General features: G+C 38.2%; 1 protein-coding gene across 1 annotated transcript in view; it reads left to right on the top strand.

Annotated features, from left to right (window-relative positions):
• Positions 1-14,124, top strand: part of MYO3A (myosin IIIA) — a gene marked incomplete at its 3' end in the record, with an annotated part of 88,784 nt that overhangs the window by 21,279 nt on the left and 53,381 nt on the right. Inside the window, exons 7-11 of the mRNA XM_018557949.1 lie at positions 3,107-3,172; positions 6,066-6,221; positions 7,955-8,054; positions 8,773-8,889; positions 9,842-9,946. Of these exons, the coding sequence (XP_018413451.1) occupies positions 3,107-3,172; positions 6,066-6,221; positions 7,955-8,054; positions 8,773-8,889; positions 9,842-9,946 (544 nt within the window). The remainder of the gene's footprint in view (positions 1-3,106; positions 3,173-6,065; positions 6,222-7,954; positions 8,055-8,772; positions 8,890-9,841; positions 9,947-14,124) is intronic.

Below are 14,124 nucleotides of genomic sequence, written 5' to 3'. Positions count from 1 at the left end.
AACATGCTGAGCATGTTCGGCCGACCCGAAGCCACCCGATGGAGGCTGATTTCAGCCGATATACGTCTGAAATCAGCCGTACCAGCCTGAAGTGAATAGCCGAACAGCTTCAGGTTGGTCGTTCACTCGGCTGCCTACGGCAGCTTAGTGAATAGACCCCTAAAATTTTAGACATCAAGAAGCAGCATTTATTCATCAACATTTGAAATTTAAAAACAATTTGACTTTAATATTACTTTAGGAACAAAAAATGTTCTTCGTTTTCATCCGATCTGAGCAGACTGATAGACATGAATGGAGAGAGAGTAACATCACTACACTTGTAGTCCATTCATTCTTCCTCCTGTTCATGTCACTGAATGTCTATACCAAGCTACAGACATGGAGAGGAGGAAGAGTCTGCAGGAGCCAGAGCATTGCATCTACGATCCACTGATTGTGGCCACAATGCTTTACTGGTTCCAATGAAAACAATGATAAATGCAAATTTTTTTCTTTTATGAAGAAGTGTGCAACTATTGTTATTATTATTACTATCATTTTTTTTTTAAAGGTGGACTTTGCCTTTAAGTATTAATTGTAAAGCATTTATTGATGTGTCTAAGAAAATCCCACGTAATACTTTTCCATATTTGCCTTGTTTTTCTAGGTGATTGCATGTGAGCAGCAAGTAGATGCAACATATGATGCACGCTGTGATGTCTGGTCTTTAGGAATTACAGCCATAGAGCTTAGTGATGGTGATCCTCCATTGGCTGACTTGCATCCAATGAGAGCTCTTTTTAAAATTCCTAGGTATTTACAGTATTTTTAATATTGGTTATTAATACCTGTGTTATTAGTACCTGCTTAGAGAACAGCATTAAGGACAGCTATGGTTAAAAATAATCTACCGTAATGGCAAAAAAATACCAATTGCCTGGCTTTAATACTGAATTTCTGAGCTGGAATGACCATGCAGCAACTAAAGTTAGGCTGAGGACTCAAACGGGCTGGTTAACTAAAGGTTGTTCACCTTGCAATGGAATTTTCACTTAGCTTAGTGAATGTGGTGAAGATTTCCTTCGCAAAGAATAGCCAACTTGACTAATATGTGAAAATAATTCCGTTATAGTTTGTCTATTGTGAAATATATTTTGCATAATGAATACAAAGATTTTCACTTAATTATTTTCTCCTATCTATCCTGAACACTTTCAATAGCTGTAATTCTGCAGTAATTCCAATAAAAAATAATAATTAAGCTAACTTTTAATAACTAACTATTCTCCCTGAATTAATCCACTAATCTAGCTAACTAAAAAACAAACTAATCAACTAACATAATCTAAATGAATATGTTTATTATTTTCAGTAACGTACAATTATTTTAAACTTTATGTTTCTATCTGTTTTACTATTTTTTCTATTTCATTTTTTAAATTTCTCTAATATTCTCTTTCTTTTTTTTTAAACTTGTTTTACTTTGCAACATATTATATATTGTCAGGCTCAGGAGTTTGTCGGCGGATGTACTTACAACAAAATTTAAGACTCTTTTGTTAATATTCTTACCTTGCTTTTAGTTATCTAGCGGAACCCTCAGTTTAGTGATGTTTTAGGCTTTTTGTACTATTTAAATACTTTTAAATTAATTCTATTAAAGATTAAAAAAATTATTCTATTAGTAATGCTTCTGTGTCCCCAGATCTCGTTTTGATAGGTACCTTTCTTTATATATATACAGAGAGAGAGAGAGAGACAGAGATACCAAACTATACAGCAGATCATTCATTTCCAAAGGTTGGCAATGGGTTAAAAAGTTCTTTGTTGTGTTGCATTAAATGAAATGATACATAAGAATTCTCAGTTTGTGGTTTTGCAGAACTTTTGGATTTTTACCCCAATGGGAAGCTTTTCCACAACTTTAGGCATGGCAGTGATGGACTGAATTTGGCTTTCCAGAAAAGCCTCTGCTCACCTGCTTCTGGTGTTCCTCTGGAAAATTGTTTGAGGGACACAAGCCTCAAAATGTTATCCTAGATGCCCTGCATCGGATTACAATTAGGAATACATAGGGAGCTGACTTAGACCAATGACAGAGGCAGAAAAAGGTGAAAAGCCAAAGTCAGCATTGTAAAAGCCGAAGTTCTTTCCACTCGGGTCTAACACTGCAATAAAAGCCTAGCTGGGATCACATTTTTAAAGAAGGATTTTTTTTAACCCTTGCAGTGGGTCTACCCCACACTTTAAGGGTTAAGTGCTTATTTGTGTCTAGGTTAAAAAAAAAGTTATACTCAGCCGAAGCTCTGAGCCGGCTTCTTCTTAGACCTTCTAGCCTTCCTCCTCCTCCTCCTCTGCAGCGGTCTAAAATCATGCAAATCATCATGTCTATATACAGGTGAAACTCGAATAATTAGAATATCGTGCAAAGTTCATTTATTTCACTAATGCAACTTAAAAGGTGAAACTAATATATGAGATAGACTCATTACATGCAAAGCAAGATAATTCAAGCCATGATTTGTCATAATTGTGATGATTATGGCTTACAGCTCATGAAAACCCCAAGAACCCCAAATCCACAACCTCAAAAAAGTAGATTATTACATGCAATCAATAAAACAAGGATTGTACATAGAACAATATTGGACCTCTGAAAAGTACAAGCATGCATATGTACTCAGTACTTGGTTTGGGCCCCTTTTGCAGCACTTACTGCAATTACTTTTGCACAATATTCTAATTATTCGAGTTTCACCTGTACAGTGTATAGACGTGAGGACGCTGAGGAACATTTCAATGCTGCAGCAGAGAATCGGACTGGCTGGAGTGAGCGCTGGGACAGCGGGGCATCTCGGAACTGGAGCTTAAGATGAATAAAACTTTGTTATTTTATCACCTATTCAAAAACAAGAACTTAACCTTTGCAGTTCGAGGGTATCCCCACTGCAAGGGTTAAGAACATTTTCCTGGAGTTCTTCTTTACCAATAAGGCCTGTTTCCAATAGAGTTGCTCTATAATATACAATATAGACAATTTCCCTTTTTTTGGAATGCTTGTTAACATTTTTATATAGCAGAGATATAAAACTTATAATGATAATAATGTTTTGTGCTTTTGCAGGAACCCGCCACCAACCCTACGTCAGCCAGAACTGTGGTCAGCAGAACTTAATGACTTTATACACAAGTGAGTAGAATCCTTCCTTACCAGGCCTATGTACTGGAATCTGGCAATGTTCTTGGCAGGTTTGGATGTCCATGAGTAGGAGGTATTGTGGCCTGATTTCTAATACAGAAGTATGTTCTTTTAGCTTTGAATCACCAAAATTGCCAAATAGATTAGGACAATCTACCATTAACATTCTTGATTGTGAAAAGTGGAAGTAGGACTGGCCTTAAATTACTCTTTGGGGGGAATTTATCAAAACTGGAGCAGAAAAACCTGGAGCAGTTGCCCATGGCAACCAATCAGCTTCTCTCTACAGTTTGCTCAGCTAAGTTTTGAAAATAAGACAGAGAAGCTAATTGGTTGCAGTGCAAATCTGCTCCAGATTTTGTCTGCTCCAGTTTTAATAAACTCATCCCCCTTATGTGTTCTTTAAAGACTAAGGAAATGATTTACTGTACAAAGGCAAGAGAATGTCACTATGTGCTCTCTGTCATACCATGCTTCACGACACACACACTTTGTTTTCAGGCAGCAGTATGGCTGTGATGCAGCTATACCAACGCTTTTTAAATGAGTGCCTAAGAACGTAGGCAACCTGCTGATCCCGGGCTCGCGTGAGGGGGCGTGTCTGAGCGGACGTCTAAAGACGCCCGCTCAGATCTAGAGACCTCTCGGCCGGCCGTTTTTTTACAACGGCCGGCCCTGAGGTGGTTAAGAAATGCATTTGGGTGCATCTACACGTCCCTCTGTATTCTGTTTCCTGTGTCCTGCAATTTGTTGGGTGAACAACTAAAAGTAGCATCTCTTCAATTATCCTGTTATAACTTCAGCATTGTGATAGGTAGACATACTAGAGTTGTTTTTGATAATACAATCAAAGCTTGCTTAAAAAATCCCTTTTATGTAGTGAGTGCTGCCTTCCATCTGCCCATCACTTTCATCAACTTCCTGGATTCCCAGTGTGCTCTGCGTCTCTTTCTCTGCTGCTTGATGTGAGGCAATCTGGATTTCTCAAGACTACATAGCCCATCATGCATTGCTTCCAGCAAACAATGATAATGCTACATTGTTCAGACATTGAGTTGTACTTCAGAAGGCAGGCTCTGTGAGCGCTGTGACACAGGGAAATGCATATTTGCAGGGCTGAGTGAAGTCGTGTTAGAGCATTGAGGAAGTACATCCTATGGGCATCTTCAATAAGTAAGCTTACAACCTCTAAATGAATGTGGTTATGAGGAGCGTGATAGAACGTATGGAAAATCAATATAGAAATACAGATTTATTTTTATTTTTGACCTTTTCATTCAAAAGAGTGTTTTTGGAGAAAAACTCACTGATTATGATGTTATCAAATGCCAGCAGTAAGCTACTATTTCTAGTAACAAATTCATTTTTAAAAGGGCTGATTATACGCATGGCAATGGACATAATGACGTTGATATACTAGGTAAATAGGCTGTTCACTTTGCGTGGGAATTTGTACTTTGCAGGGGAAGTTCCCCCTTAGTTTAGTGAACATGGGAAAGCTCTGCTGACTTCCATCAGCCAATCCTATACAAACATACAGTTTTTGTATATTCTTTGCACCTGATTGGGTATTCTTTGCAAAGTGAAATTTCACCACATTCCCCAAGCTAAGGGAAAATCCTCTGCGAAGTGCAAATTGTGAATCAACCACATAGAATGCTACTGTTGGCATCAAATTGGCCTCTTTTGTGTCATGCAGCTTCTACCTACTTTGCATGTGGTAGATTTGGTTCTGTAGTTTGGACATAATAAGGAATAGGTTGGAATTCTCAGTCTGTTGAATTTGTTATGCAGATTGCAGGGACAAAGCAATGGTCTAAGGTGCTGCATTATCATTAACAATTATTGAGGGTCCCGGGAACTTATCTAGGAAGTTCCATGTATTTCTTCTTCTGGAATCTGCAACAGCAGTGATGATCACACTGTTCACAGGTTGCACATAGTCTCTGAACAGTTAGCAAGCCATACACTGTTTTTCCAGTAGAAAACCATTCATCTCATGTAAGTATATTTACACATTGTCCCACTATGGTAAGCCGGGTGAAGATCAGTTAAACAAGAAAATATTGTGTGTAAAAGTGACGGTCCTAGCAGACCTGCTGCTTTGGATGCCAAAGATGCAGGCCATGGATGGAGATTTTTTATTTGTGGATGCAAATGTTTTAATGCAAATACTAGGGAAAGGGTGATATTTCCCTGCAAGCAAACTAATAACAGGTGTAGGTTCAAGCACAATGATGCAAAAGCTTGTGGATTGACAGGAATGTGCATGGCTAAAACGTATATATACTTAAGTCTCCTTTGAGTGATTTTCAACTTTGAAATGAATCATTGTATCTCTAATATGATCATTATATGCTAAGTCCATCCACAATTATTTTGGAACCCATCAGTAGAATTGGCTACTAGCTAAATTTTCCACATACTCTAATTTCTTATCAGATGATGGAAGAAATCAAAATCAAAGTTGCCTCCCTCTTCTTGCTAAATTGTTTTAATGTAAAATGAATTCAAATTCCCCTCCCCCTGTTACGGCTGTGGCTGGTAAATGGAATGTGGACGACACAGAAGTCTTTTGCTATGTTTTTAGAAAATATAAAATTTGTAGATTTAACCTTGTGGCAATTTTGTGTCCATTTCAATGTTTACTTATTATCTGCAATATTATAGTACACCCTCCCTACAGACATGCATTGTCTAACATGCTGTGCAGAAGAACTTTAACCCAGGTTCCTGCATGATAAATGTATCCTTGCCAAGTGACCCCCATAGGTTTTGTATTTCCTCAGGCCAGAATCAGGACCTCTGCATTGTTGATGAGAACGGGGGAAAACATTTACTGAATTTTGATATCCTAATTTTTCTGATTTATTTCATCTTTCAGGTGCCTCACAAAAGACTTTGAGAAACGACCCACGGTGTGTGATCTTTTGGAACATGCATTTATTAGGCAAATTAGACATAATGAAAGAGCACTTCAAAAGCAGCTAATGGAATTCATAGACATCCACCTGCAAATGGGGATAATGGAGAAAAAGAGGTAAACAGCTTATTTATACTTCATCTGCCCAATAACAGTGAAATCATGAAGAGTATTGTCTTCAAGAAAATGTTTTACTGAAAATTAGCAACTGTATTTGAAATATTATATAAATAAATATCTCTATCTATCTATCTATCTATCTATCTTAATCTGCATTGATGAACCAGGAAATACATGTCACCTGTCTGACTCTTATTTACATAGTGCACATGTTGTGCGTTAACATGCGTTGAGTAAAGTTTTTTATAATATTGAATAGAAAAGTGTTTGACTCCCTGTAAAGTTTTTATTAATGTCTGTGTCCTCGCTGGGAAGATGCACTCCTCTTTTTGTCCTGGTGACCATTATCACTGGGACAGAAATTGATGAGAAACTAAAATGTTACCACAACAGAAGGTGAAGGGTAATCTTTTTATGGGGTCCCCTATCTAAGGGGAATTCCCCTCACTTTATAGAGGTTTCCTATCTTTCCTGTTAAGTGTCCTAACACTGACTACTAAGGTGAAGTTAAATCTTCCCAATGGGAGACAGATAGAATTTAATTAGCTGGTGGGTTTTAATCCTCTCTAACTCTATCCAAAGCTAAAATAAATTGGGCTATACATACACTTTTTAAATCCAGTTTTCTGTTTTTCTGTTAAGTTTGTATGTTTTTTTTTATAGTTTCATAAATAGCAGGTGATTCTACACTGCCTGGCCAAAAAAAGTCACACACTCATATTTCATTGGACGGCCTTTAGCTTGACTAAGGCACACATTTACTGTGGCGTTGTTCTGATAAGCTTTTGCAATATCACAACATATATTTCTGTTCAGAGTTGCATTCATTTTTCACCAAGATCATGTAGTAATGATGGGAGAGCCACTGTGTAAAGTCTTCTCCAGCACATCCCAAAGATTCTTAATGGGGTTAAGGTTTGGCCAATCCAAGTGTGAAAATGATATCTCATGCTCCCTGAACTACTCTTTCACAATCTGAGCCCAATGAATCCTGACATTGTCATCTTGAAAAATGCCCAATGTGCTATCAGGGAAGATAAAACCCATTGATGGAAAAACCTGATCATTCAGTATATTTAGGTAGGCAGCTGACCTCATTTTTTGGGGACATAATGTTGCTGAACCAAGACATATTATCCAATGGAAGGTTCTAATCTATTTGCTTAGCTAATTCCAGGTGGTGACTTTTTTTTTGTCCAGTCAGTGTAATTTGCTTGGCTTCAACTTCTCTTCATGAACAAGTTATTATACAACATTCAGATAAAGGTTTTACTATTAACAAGTGAGATTTTATGACACGGTACAGTGGAAGCCTCTATACAATAAACCTTAGTCATGGCTGACCACATTCAGTGTTTGACGCCTGATACAATTTGTATTTATTCAAAGCATATTCTGTTACCATGACTCAAGTACCCGGGCTATATTCTCCTAGGTATATCATTTGACTGTAAATGAGCCTCTTCTGCCTTGGTGTAGATCATCACTTGGGTGTTCTAGATGAGAAAACCGACTAGGCTTCTGCAAACAACTCATCCAAAATTGTATTCTCACATTTACTTCTCTCCTAAAGGGGAATCAAGTTATTTTCTGAATATCATACATGAATATTTAACCCTTTTTGGACTGCTGTCTGAATTTTCTACCTGCTCATAGTTCTTGGATCACTCGGGAAAATTATTTTTCACAAATTCAAAATTTTAAGGGAAAGTCTATTGCTTGCTCCTTAGGCATGAGCGGATTCATACTAAAAAGGGGATGTTCAGAGAGTCTATGACACCAAACCAGGATGATGTAGATGACCTGGCAACCTTGGAAGTTCTAGATGAGGTAGGACATTATTTAATAGTTTAATCAAATGTCTATAGGAAATAAACTTGAGGACATTGCAGAGTCTATGACACCGTACTCGGAAGATGTGGATAACCTGGCAACCTTGGAAGTTCTAGATGAGGTAGGACATAGTTTATTAGTTTTATCAAATGTCCATTGGAAATAAACTTGAGGGCATTTTTGATGCCCATTGGGGAGATTCATCATCAAGATGGAAAATCCAAACTTTTACAGTTGTTATTGTTACTACAAAAAAAAGAGTGAAGGGAAATCTTCCAATGTGGACACTTGTCTACAACAGAAATTTCCTTCACTTTCAAGACATTTGCTCTTACTTCTTACTTCTTAATCTGGTGACTGTTAGTGGGACACAAAGTGAGGGTACATTTTCCAATAGGGACACCTGCGCCTCTGATAACTGTCTAAGAGGGGAATTCCCCTTACTTTGGAGAGATTTTCTCTCAAAACCTGTTGTATCTCCAGAACAGGAAGGGTAGGGAAGTCTCTCCAATGAGACACAGACAGCAAACTTTAACTTGAACTGTTTAAACCCTTCCCTATTCTATCCAAAACTTAAAAAAAGTTTTGTCTGTGCATACCTCAATATCATCACAAGGTTCCCGTATGTCTGACCAAAAGCTCTGTGTTTTATTCATCAAAATATTTTCTCTGGTTAATATTGAATTTGGATGTTGATATTTATTTTCTATTATAGAATTCTGTGACAGACCAGCTACAAAAGCGCTACAACAGGGATCAGATATATACTTACGTTGGGGACATTCTAGTCGCCGTTAACCCATTCCGAAGTTTAGATTTGTATTTATCTGAGGTATGATCCTATTTTTGATATACTGAAGAAAAAAGGTTTGATGAAAGAATTTGCAGCTGAAGAAATTTATAATGGTTAGAATTTTGAAAAATTAAGGTTTATAAAACTTTCAATCTTTCCTTCTGCACATTTAAAGTGACACTAAACTCAGGAATTAAATCTTAAAAATGCATTCAAGTTACCTAACTATTAACAAAAATGTATCTTATTTGTATATCACTCGGCTGTAGATCCTCAAATCATCTCTGAATTGGTGCTGACACTGTCCTTCCTTCTGGAGGGTGGCTACTTCTGTTCCCCATGGTCCCTGTGTGTGTTGTAAAGTAGTCACCGCTCCAAGCCCGCTCCTGTAATAGACTACAATCTCAGGTTTAGTTTACTAATTTGTATTGAAGTTATAGTTAGTCTATCACGAGAACGAGCTGGGAGGTTTGTGGCTACAAACAATGGTAGATTTTTAAATCCTTAAAATCAGGATATGCATTGCCCAAGATGTGTCAGTAATGTTTCATGCACAAAAATACCTGGGTGGAAAAACCATGATATCAAATTGGCACATGGACAAATGGAGTCTCTTTCTCTCTTCCTCCTCCTCCTATTTCCCTCCACCACAGGCATATCGATGGGCACGTGTGCATGTCCAACCATCTTCTGAGTCCCATGGGCAGAATTGGCATGTTTTCCTCTGTCACTGGTGTTCCTTGAAATAGTTGTGCAGTGGAGAATATTCCTAGCACACCAACTGACATTACATTTTCTGGCTGAATTTGTCACTTTCAAGTTCTCTGTTGAATCATTCATGGTTCATTTACTGAACACGTGTAATGAATGTGTAAATATTGAACAAAAAAAGAAATTGATGGTCTTGTTAGATACCTTAATAATCCACTGCTGTCATTTCCAATCCTATGATTGATGCCAACACTAAATAATGCCAGTTGTCTTCTTGCAGCATGCACAGACGTACAGAGGAGTAAAGAGGACAGCCAACCCTCCGCACATCTATGCTGTAGCTGATGTAGCTTATCAATCTATGGTCACTTACAATTCAGATCAGGTAAGTGATTTCTTGTCTAGAATTTTTCTACTACAAATGTTTCTACCACATTGTTTCTTCTATCCCAGACAGCCTGTGCTTTAGATGGGAAGGAACTGGCAAGTTTTTGTAAATATTCAAACCAGTGATTGAGGGGAATTAACTGCAGATAGAATCAGGGCCATAGCTACAGATCACAGGGCCCCATAGCAAAAATGTGATGCCCCCTCCCCGATGACCTGTCTCTGAGCTGTAATGATTTCAAGATTCCAAAGACTTCCCTTGTGCATCTGAAGTCATCTCTACACTATAAACTTTACAGGGGATTAGCACTGTCATCAACTGCAACCACTCCAACCCTTAATGATAACCTTGAACGTGTGGTATTTTCACATGTTCAAGGTTAAATTTACCACAACAAACTAATGGGACCCCCTTCAACCCCTAGATCCCCTAGCAGCCAGCTGAGCTGCTGTGGCTCTAATTACGCAACTGGATAGAATTATGATTCGAAGTATATCTAAAGAGAGAAATTTTATTTAGGTTTTTTTTAGGTTTGTATAGCGTAGGAAATGATTAAAACACCTGTCTGGTTGCTGTGTCCCACAGAGAGAGAGATGTCCAAGCACATCCTGTCCAAGAGATGTAACAGGAAGTAAGAATAAACCTCTACAGAGAGTAAATTCCCTCTTAAACAGCTGTCACTGGAACAGGTGCCCCCGTTTTCTTCACCTCCTGTTCCGATGGAAAGCTAAATTTTTGGATTCCCAATCACCATTTATCCAGGTAACAATGGTTACCAGGACAAATATAGAGAGTGAATCACAATGGGGACAGAGATAACAATAGAAACTTGGCAGGGGATTTAACACTTCAAACTCAATCCCAACTTAGCTTTTAGTAATTTAGCTTTCTATACACTTTAAATCCCAACTGTACTAAATACACAATACCCACAATTTAGATTGTTGCAATTTGTGCCAATTTTTGTAGCCAAGGAATCGAGTCATTAAAGATTGAGAATGTGTTAATCAGTTTAGGGTGTTTTATTTGCATCTAAAACATAGAAGAAAATGTTTTAGAATGCTGTTCCCTAACTATGCATAATTTATGGATAATGAATGAAAATTTATAGTATTAAACTCTCTTCATATTTTTACAATCATCATGTTTCTGAACAACTCCAACTCTCTTATCTCAGCTTCCCTAAACTTCCTGTCAAATACAAAATCACAAGGGGCAGAGCAGTCTCCAGCAACTGTCCATCTACTAGCTTATTGATGGAAGGAGAGAGGAAGAAGGAGCGGAGAGCTTTTCTGTGGCTGTGTGTTGGTGGAGACACATACAGCTTACTAGCACACACAAGAGTGGCTCCATAGGACCCTGCAAGAGAAATGCCCACCCTAAAACAGGATATCAGGGCCAGTGCTCAGGGGAGCAGCTGGTTCTGCAGGAAACTAAAGCTTTTAAATATCAAAGAGCAGCATCCATTGTAAGTGATTTCATCAGCAAATAGCTTTAAAACACTCTGACTTTGATATCAATTTAAACACACTAAAAGCACAGAACATAATGCTTTTTTGACCTCTAAGAGCCAGGCCAGAGAGAAAAGGAGTCCGTGGAGACGTAGTTCTGGGGACATGCTTATGTCAATAGAAACTGCAAAAATGTAAGAACACTAGCTTGTCAGATGTTCCAACCCTTCATATTTTTACTGAAAATATGTCTTTGTTTTTGTCTGTGTCATTGTTAAAGAGCTTTCCATTATTTATAGCTCTGATAGAAAATAAGAGGAGATCTCCCGAGTTGGGACTCAGCCAGAACAGTGGCTCTAACCTTTCTCCGCTCTATCTATAACAAAATAAATATTTTTGGTATAGGTTGAGCTTGGAAGTTAGTTCTGTTTTACGTGAATTGATGTATCCTCTGCTACATTTTGAAGTAAAATAAAAAAAATGTTCAAACCCCTTTAGTATCTAACTGAGATATAGGGGGTGATTTACTAACCTAAACACACACACACACCAGGTGCGTGTGATTTTCACACAGCAAAACGTATTTATCAACCAAAAAGTCTCTAAAAGCATATTTCCACTAATGCCATATATGGAAAAATCATGCACATGATGCATATATAATGCTGCTTCACAGTTTAGACAAAAATGGTTAGCTCATGCATTTACATTCCTTGCATTATATACAAAAGCCCAGCCCTAATAATTCCTGTTTCAGCCAGGTTGACCTTGTCGTGTTGTTAATACATATTCGGAACGCTGCCCTTTAAATGGGGCTTTGCTTTATGCTTATTTGCATGTTATAAAAACATTACTGATGCATTTTACAAGACTATAATTTAATTCCTTATGACTCAGAGTGTCCCTCAGTGGCTCAGTTAATCCTTCTTTTAATCTCTGTCAGCTCAGCACCAAGAATTATGATAACAGTGACGGGATTGAAGCCATAGGCAATGAGACAGACGCCTGTGCTGCATTCTCAATCCTTTTTTTGTTGCAGATATGGCAGAACTGTTGTAGTATGTGTCACTGACTCTCTTAAAGTGAATTATAATGCCAATTTGTCAGTTGTATTTAATTTAACATAAAATCGACATTTTATATTATGTTTCATTACCTGTATAAAATATATATTTCACAAATGAACCAGGTCAGAGTAGAGCTACAGGTTCTTTGTAAGAACAACCCTCCATTTACTGCTCCTGACCTTTTACGAGGGGAGGCCAATAAGTTCTTACCCTCACCATGATCTAGATGTGCTAGGGATCTGATTTTGCAGGTTTATAGGTGGATATCTTAGTAATATGCATGCCAATTTTTGTTTTTGTAGGTCATGGTGAATTATAGTTAGAGCCAAGGGAAATGGAGTAGGTGTCATGCCAGACAAAGTTGGATACCGAGCCGTGATTAAGTTCCTCCATCTTCAAGGGAAATCTGCCCAAATAATCCATGAAGAGATGTCAACTGTGTGTGGAGAGTATTGTCCATCATATGCGTCAAACGATGGAAGAGAGAATTTAAGTGTGGTCACACAAATATACAGGATGACCCAAGGGAAGGTCATCCGTCAACTGCCACAGAACCAAGTGAGGTGGCCAAAGTTGAGCTCGGTATTCAACTATATCCGGTATGACACCTACTCCATTTCTTTTGGCTCTAACTATAATTTACCATGACCTACAAAAATAAAATTGGCATGCATATTACTAAGATATCCACCTATAAACCTGCCACATTTCAGATCCCTAGCACATCTAGATCATGGTGAGGGTAGGAACTTATTGGCCTCCCCCCGTACACGCTCTTCTGCCTTTCTATTCCTTGGTCCAAGCTCCGTGTCGGATGGTGTTAGGACTTACACAGGGTCACGTCTTCCTTCTCCTGTTCATGTGACAGTGTTCAGGCCTGGTAGTTGGTCGTTCAGGTCTAAGCACTGTATTCTGGGAGGAGTTCACATGCCCTGTCATACCTGGAGGAACCAGAGACGGTTTTGATAGAGCAACTGAGCTTGGAAAAGGTAAATATCAGCAAATGTCAGTTGTTCTTACAACAATCAGCTTCGGAATACAGAGTGAATGCTTGACATTGTATGTCTACTCATGACTGCCTCTCTGTATCATTCAGCTGTGTGTGTGTGTTGTGATGGGATTTGACCTAAATAGCAGAAGATCAAATGACAGGCTATTCACAGCATAGTAATACCTTACTCAGTGGATGTAGTGGAGAGCTTTCATGAGGGCATCAACCTGCTGTTTACAAGAAGTATGTATTACATTTTTATATACAATATTTCATATTTAGGCAACTCAAATACAAAACATATATTCCCTTTAAATGTGAACTCCTTTCAAGACAAATAAGTTAATTATGGAATGAGAGGTAATTTGCTACATGCACAGACATGTACTCAGCATCCAACAGAGCATTTTGGTCTCACTGCTCTGTATCAGTATAAAGCTACGGGTTGTAATACCAGAGGTGTTTAACGTGTAGCCCTGTTATCTCCAACAGCTATATCTATCTATCTTTAGCTATGTGCACTTGTGTGACAACTGAGTTTTGAGTCTCCACTAGTGAGGAATGATGAGACATTGCTGTACATTTCCTCTGGCTTTATGTCCACTGAGTTGAATCCTAAGGTCACTTCACATACTGAGGTTATGAGGTCCTGGGATTTCTTTTAAA

This window comes from Nanorana parkeri, unplaced genomic scaffold (assembly GCF_000935625.1).
Source record: "Nanorana parkeri isolate BGI_ZX_2015 unplaced genomic scaffold, ASM93562v1 scaffold313, whole genome shotgun sequence".
In the NCBI taxonomy this organism is placed as follows: domain Eukaryota; kingdom Metazoa; phylum Chordata; class Amphibia; order Anura; family Dicroglossidae; genus Nanorana; species Nanorana parkeri.
Note: the sequence above shows the minus strand (reverse complement) of the source record. Positions and strands in the feature narration are given on the sequence as shown.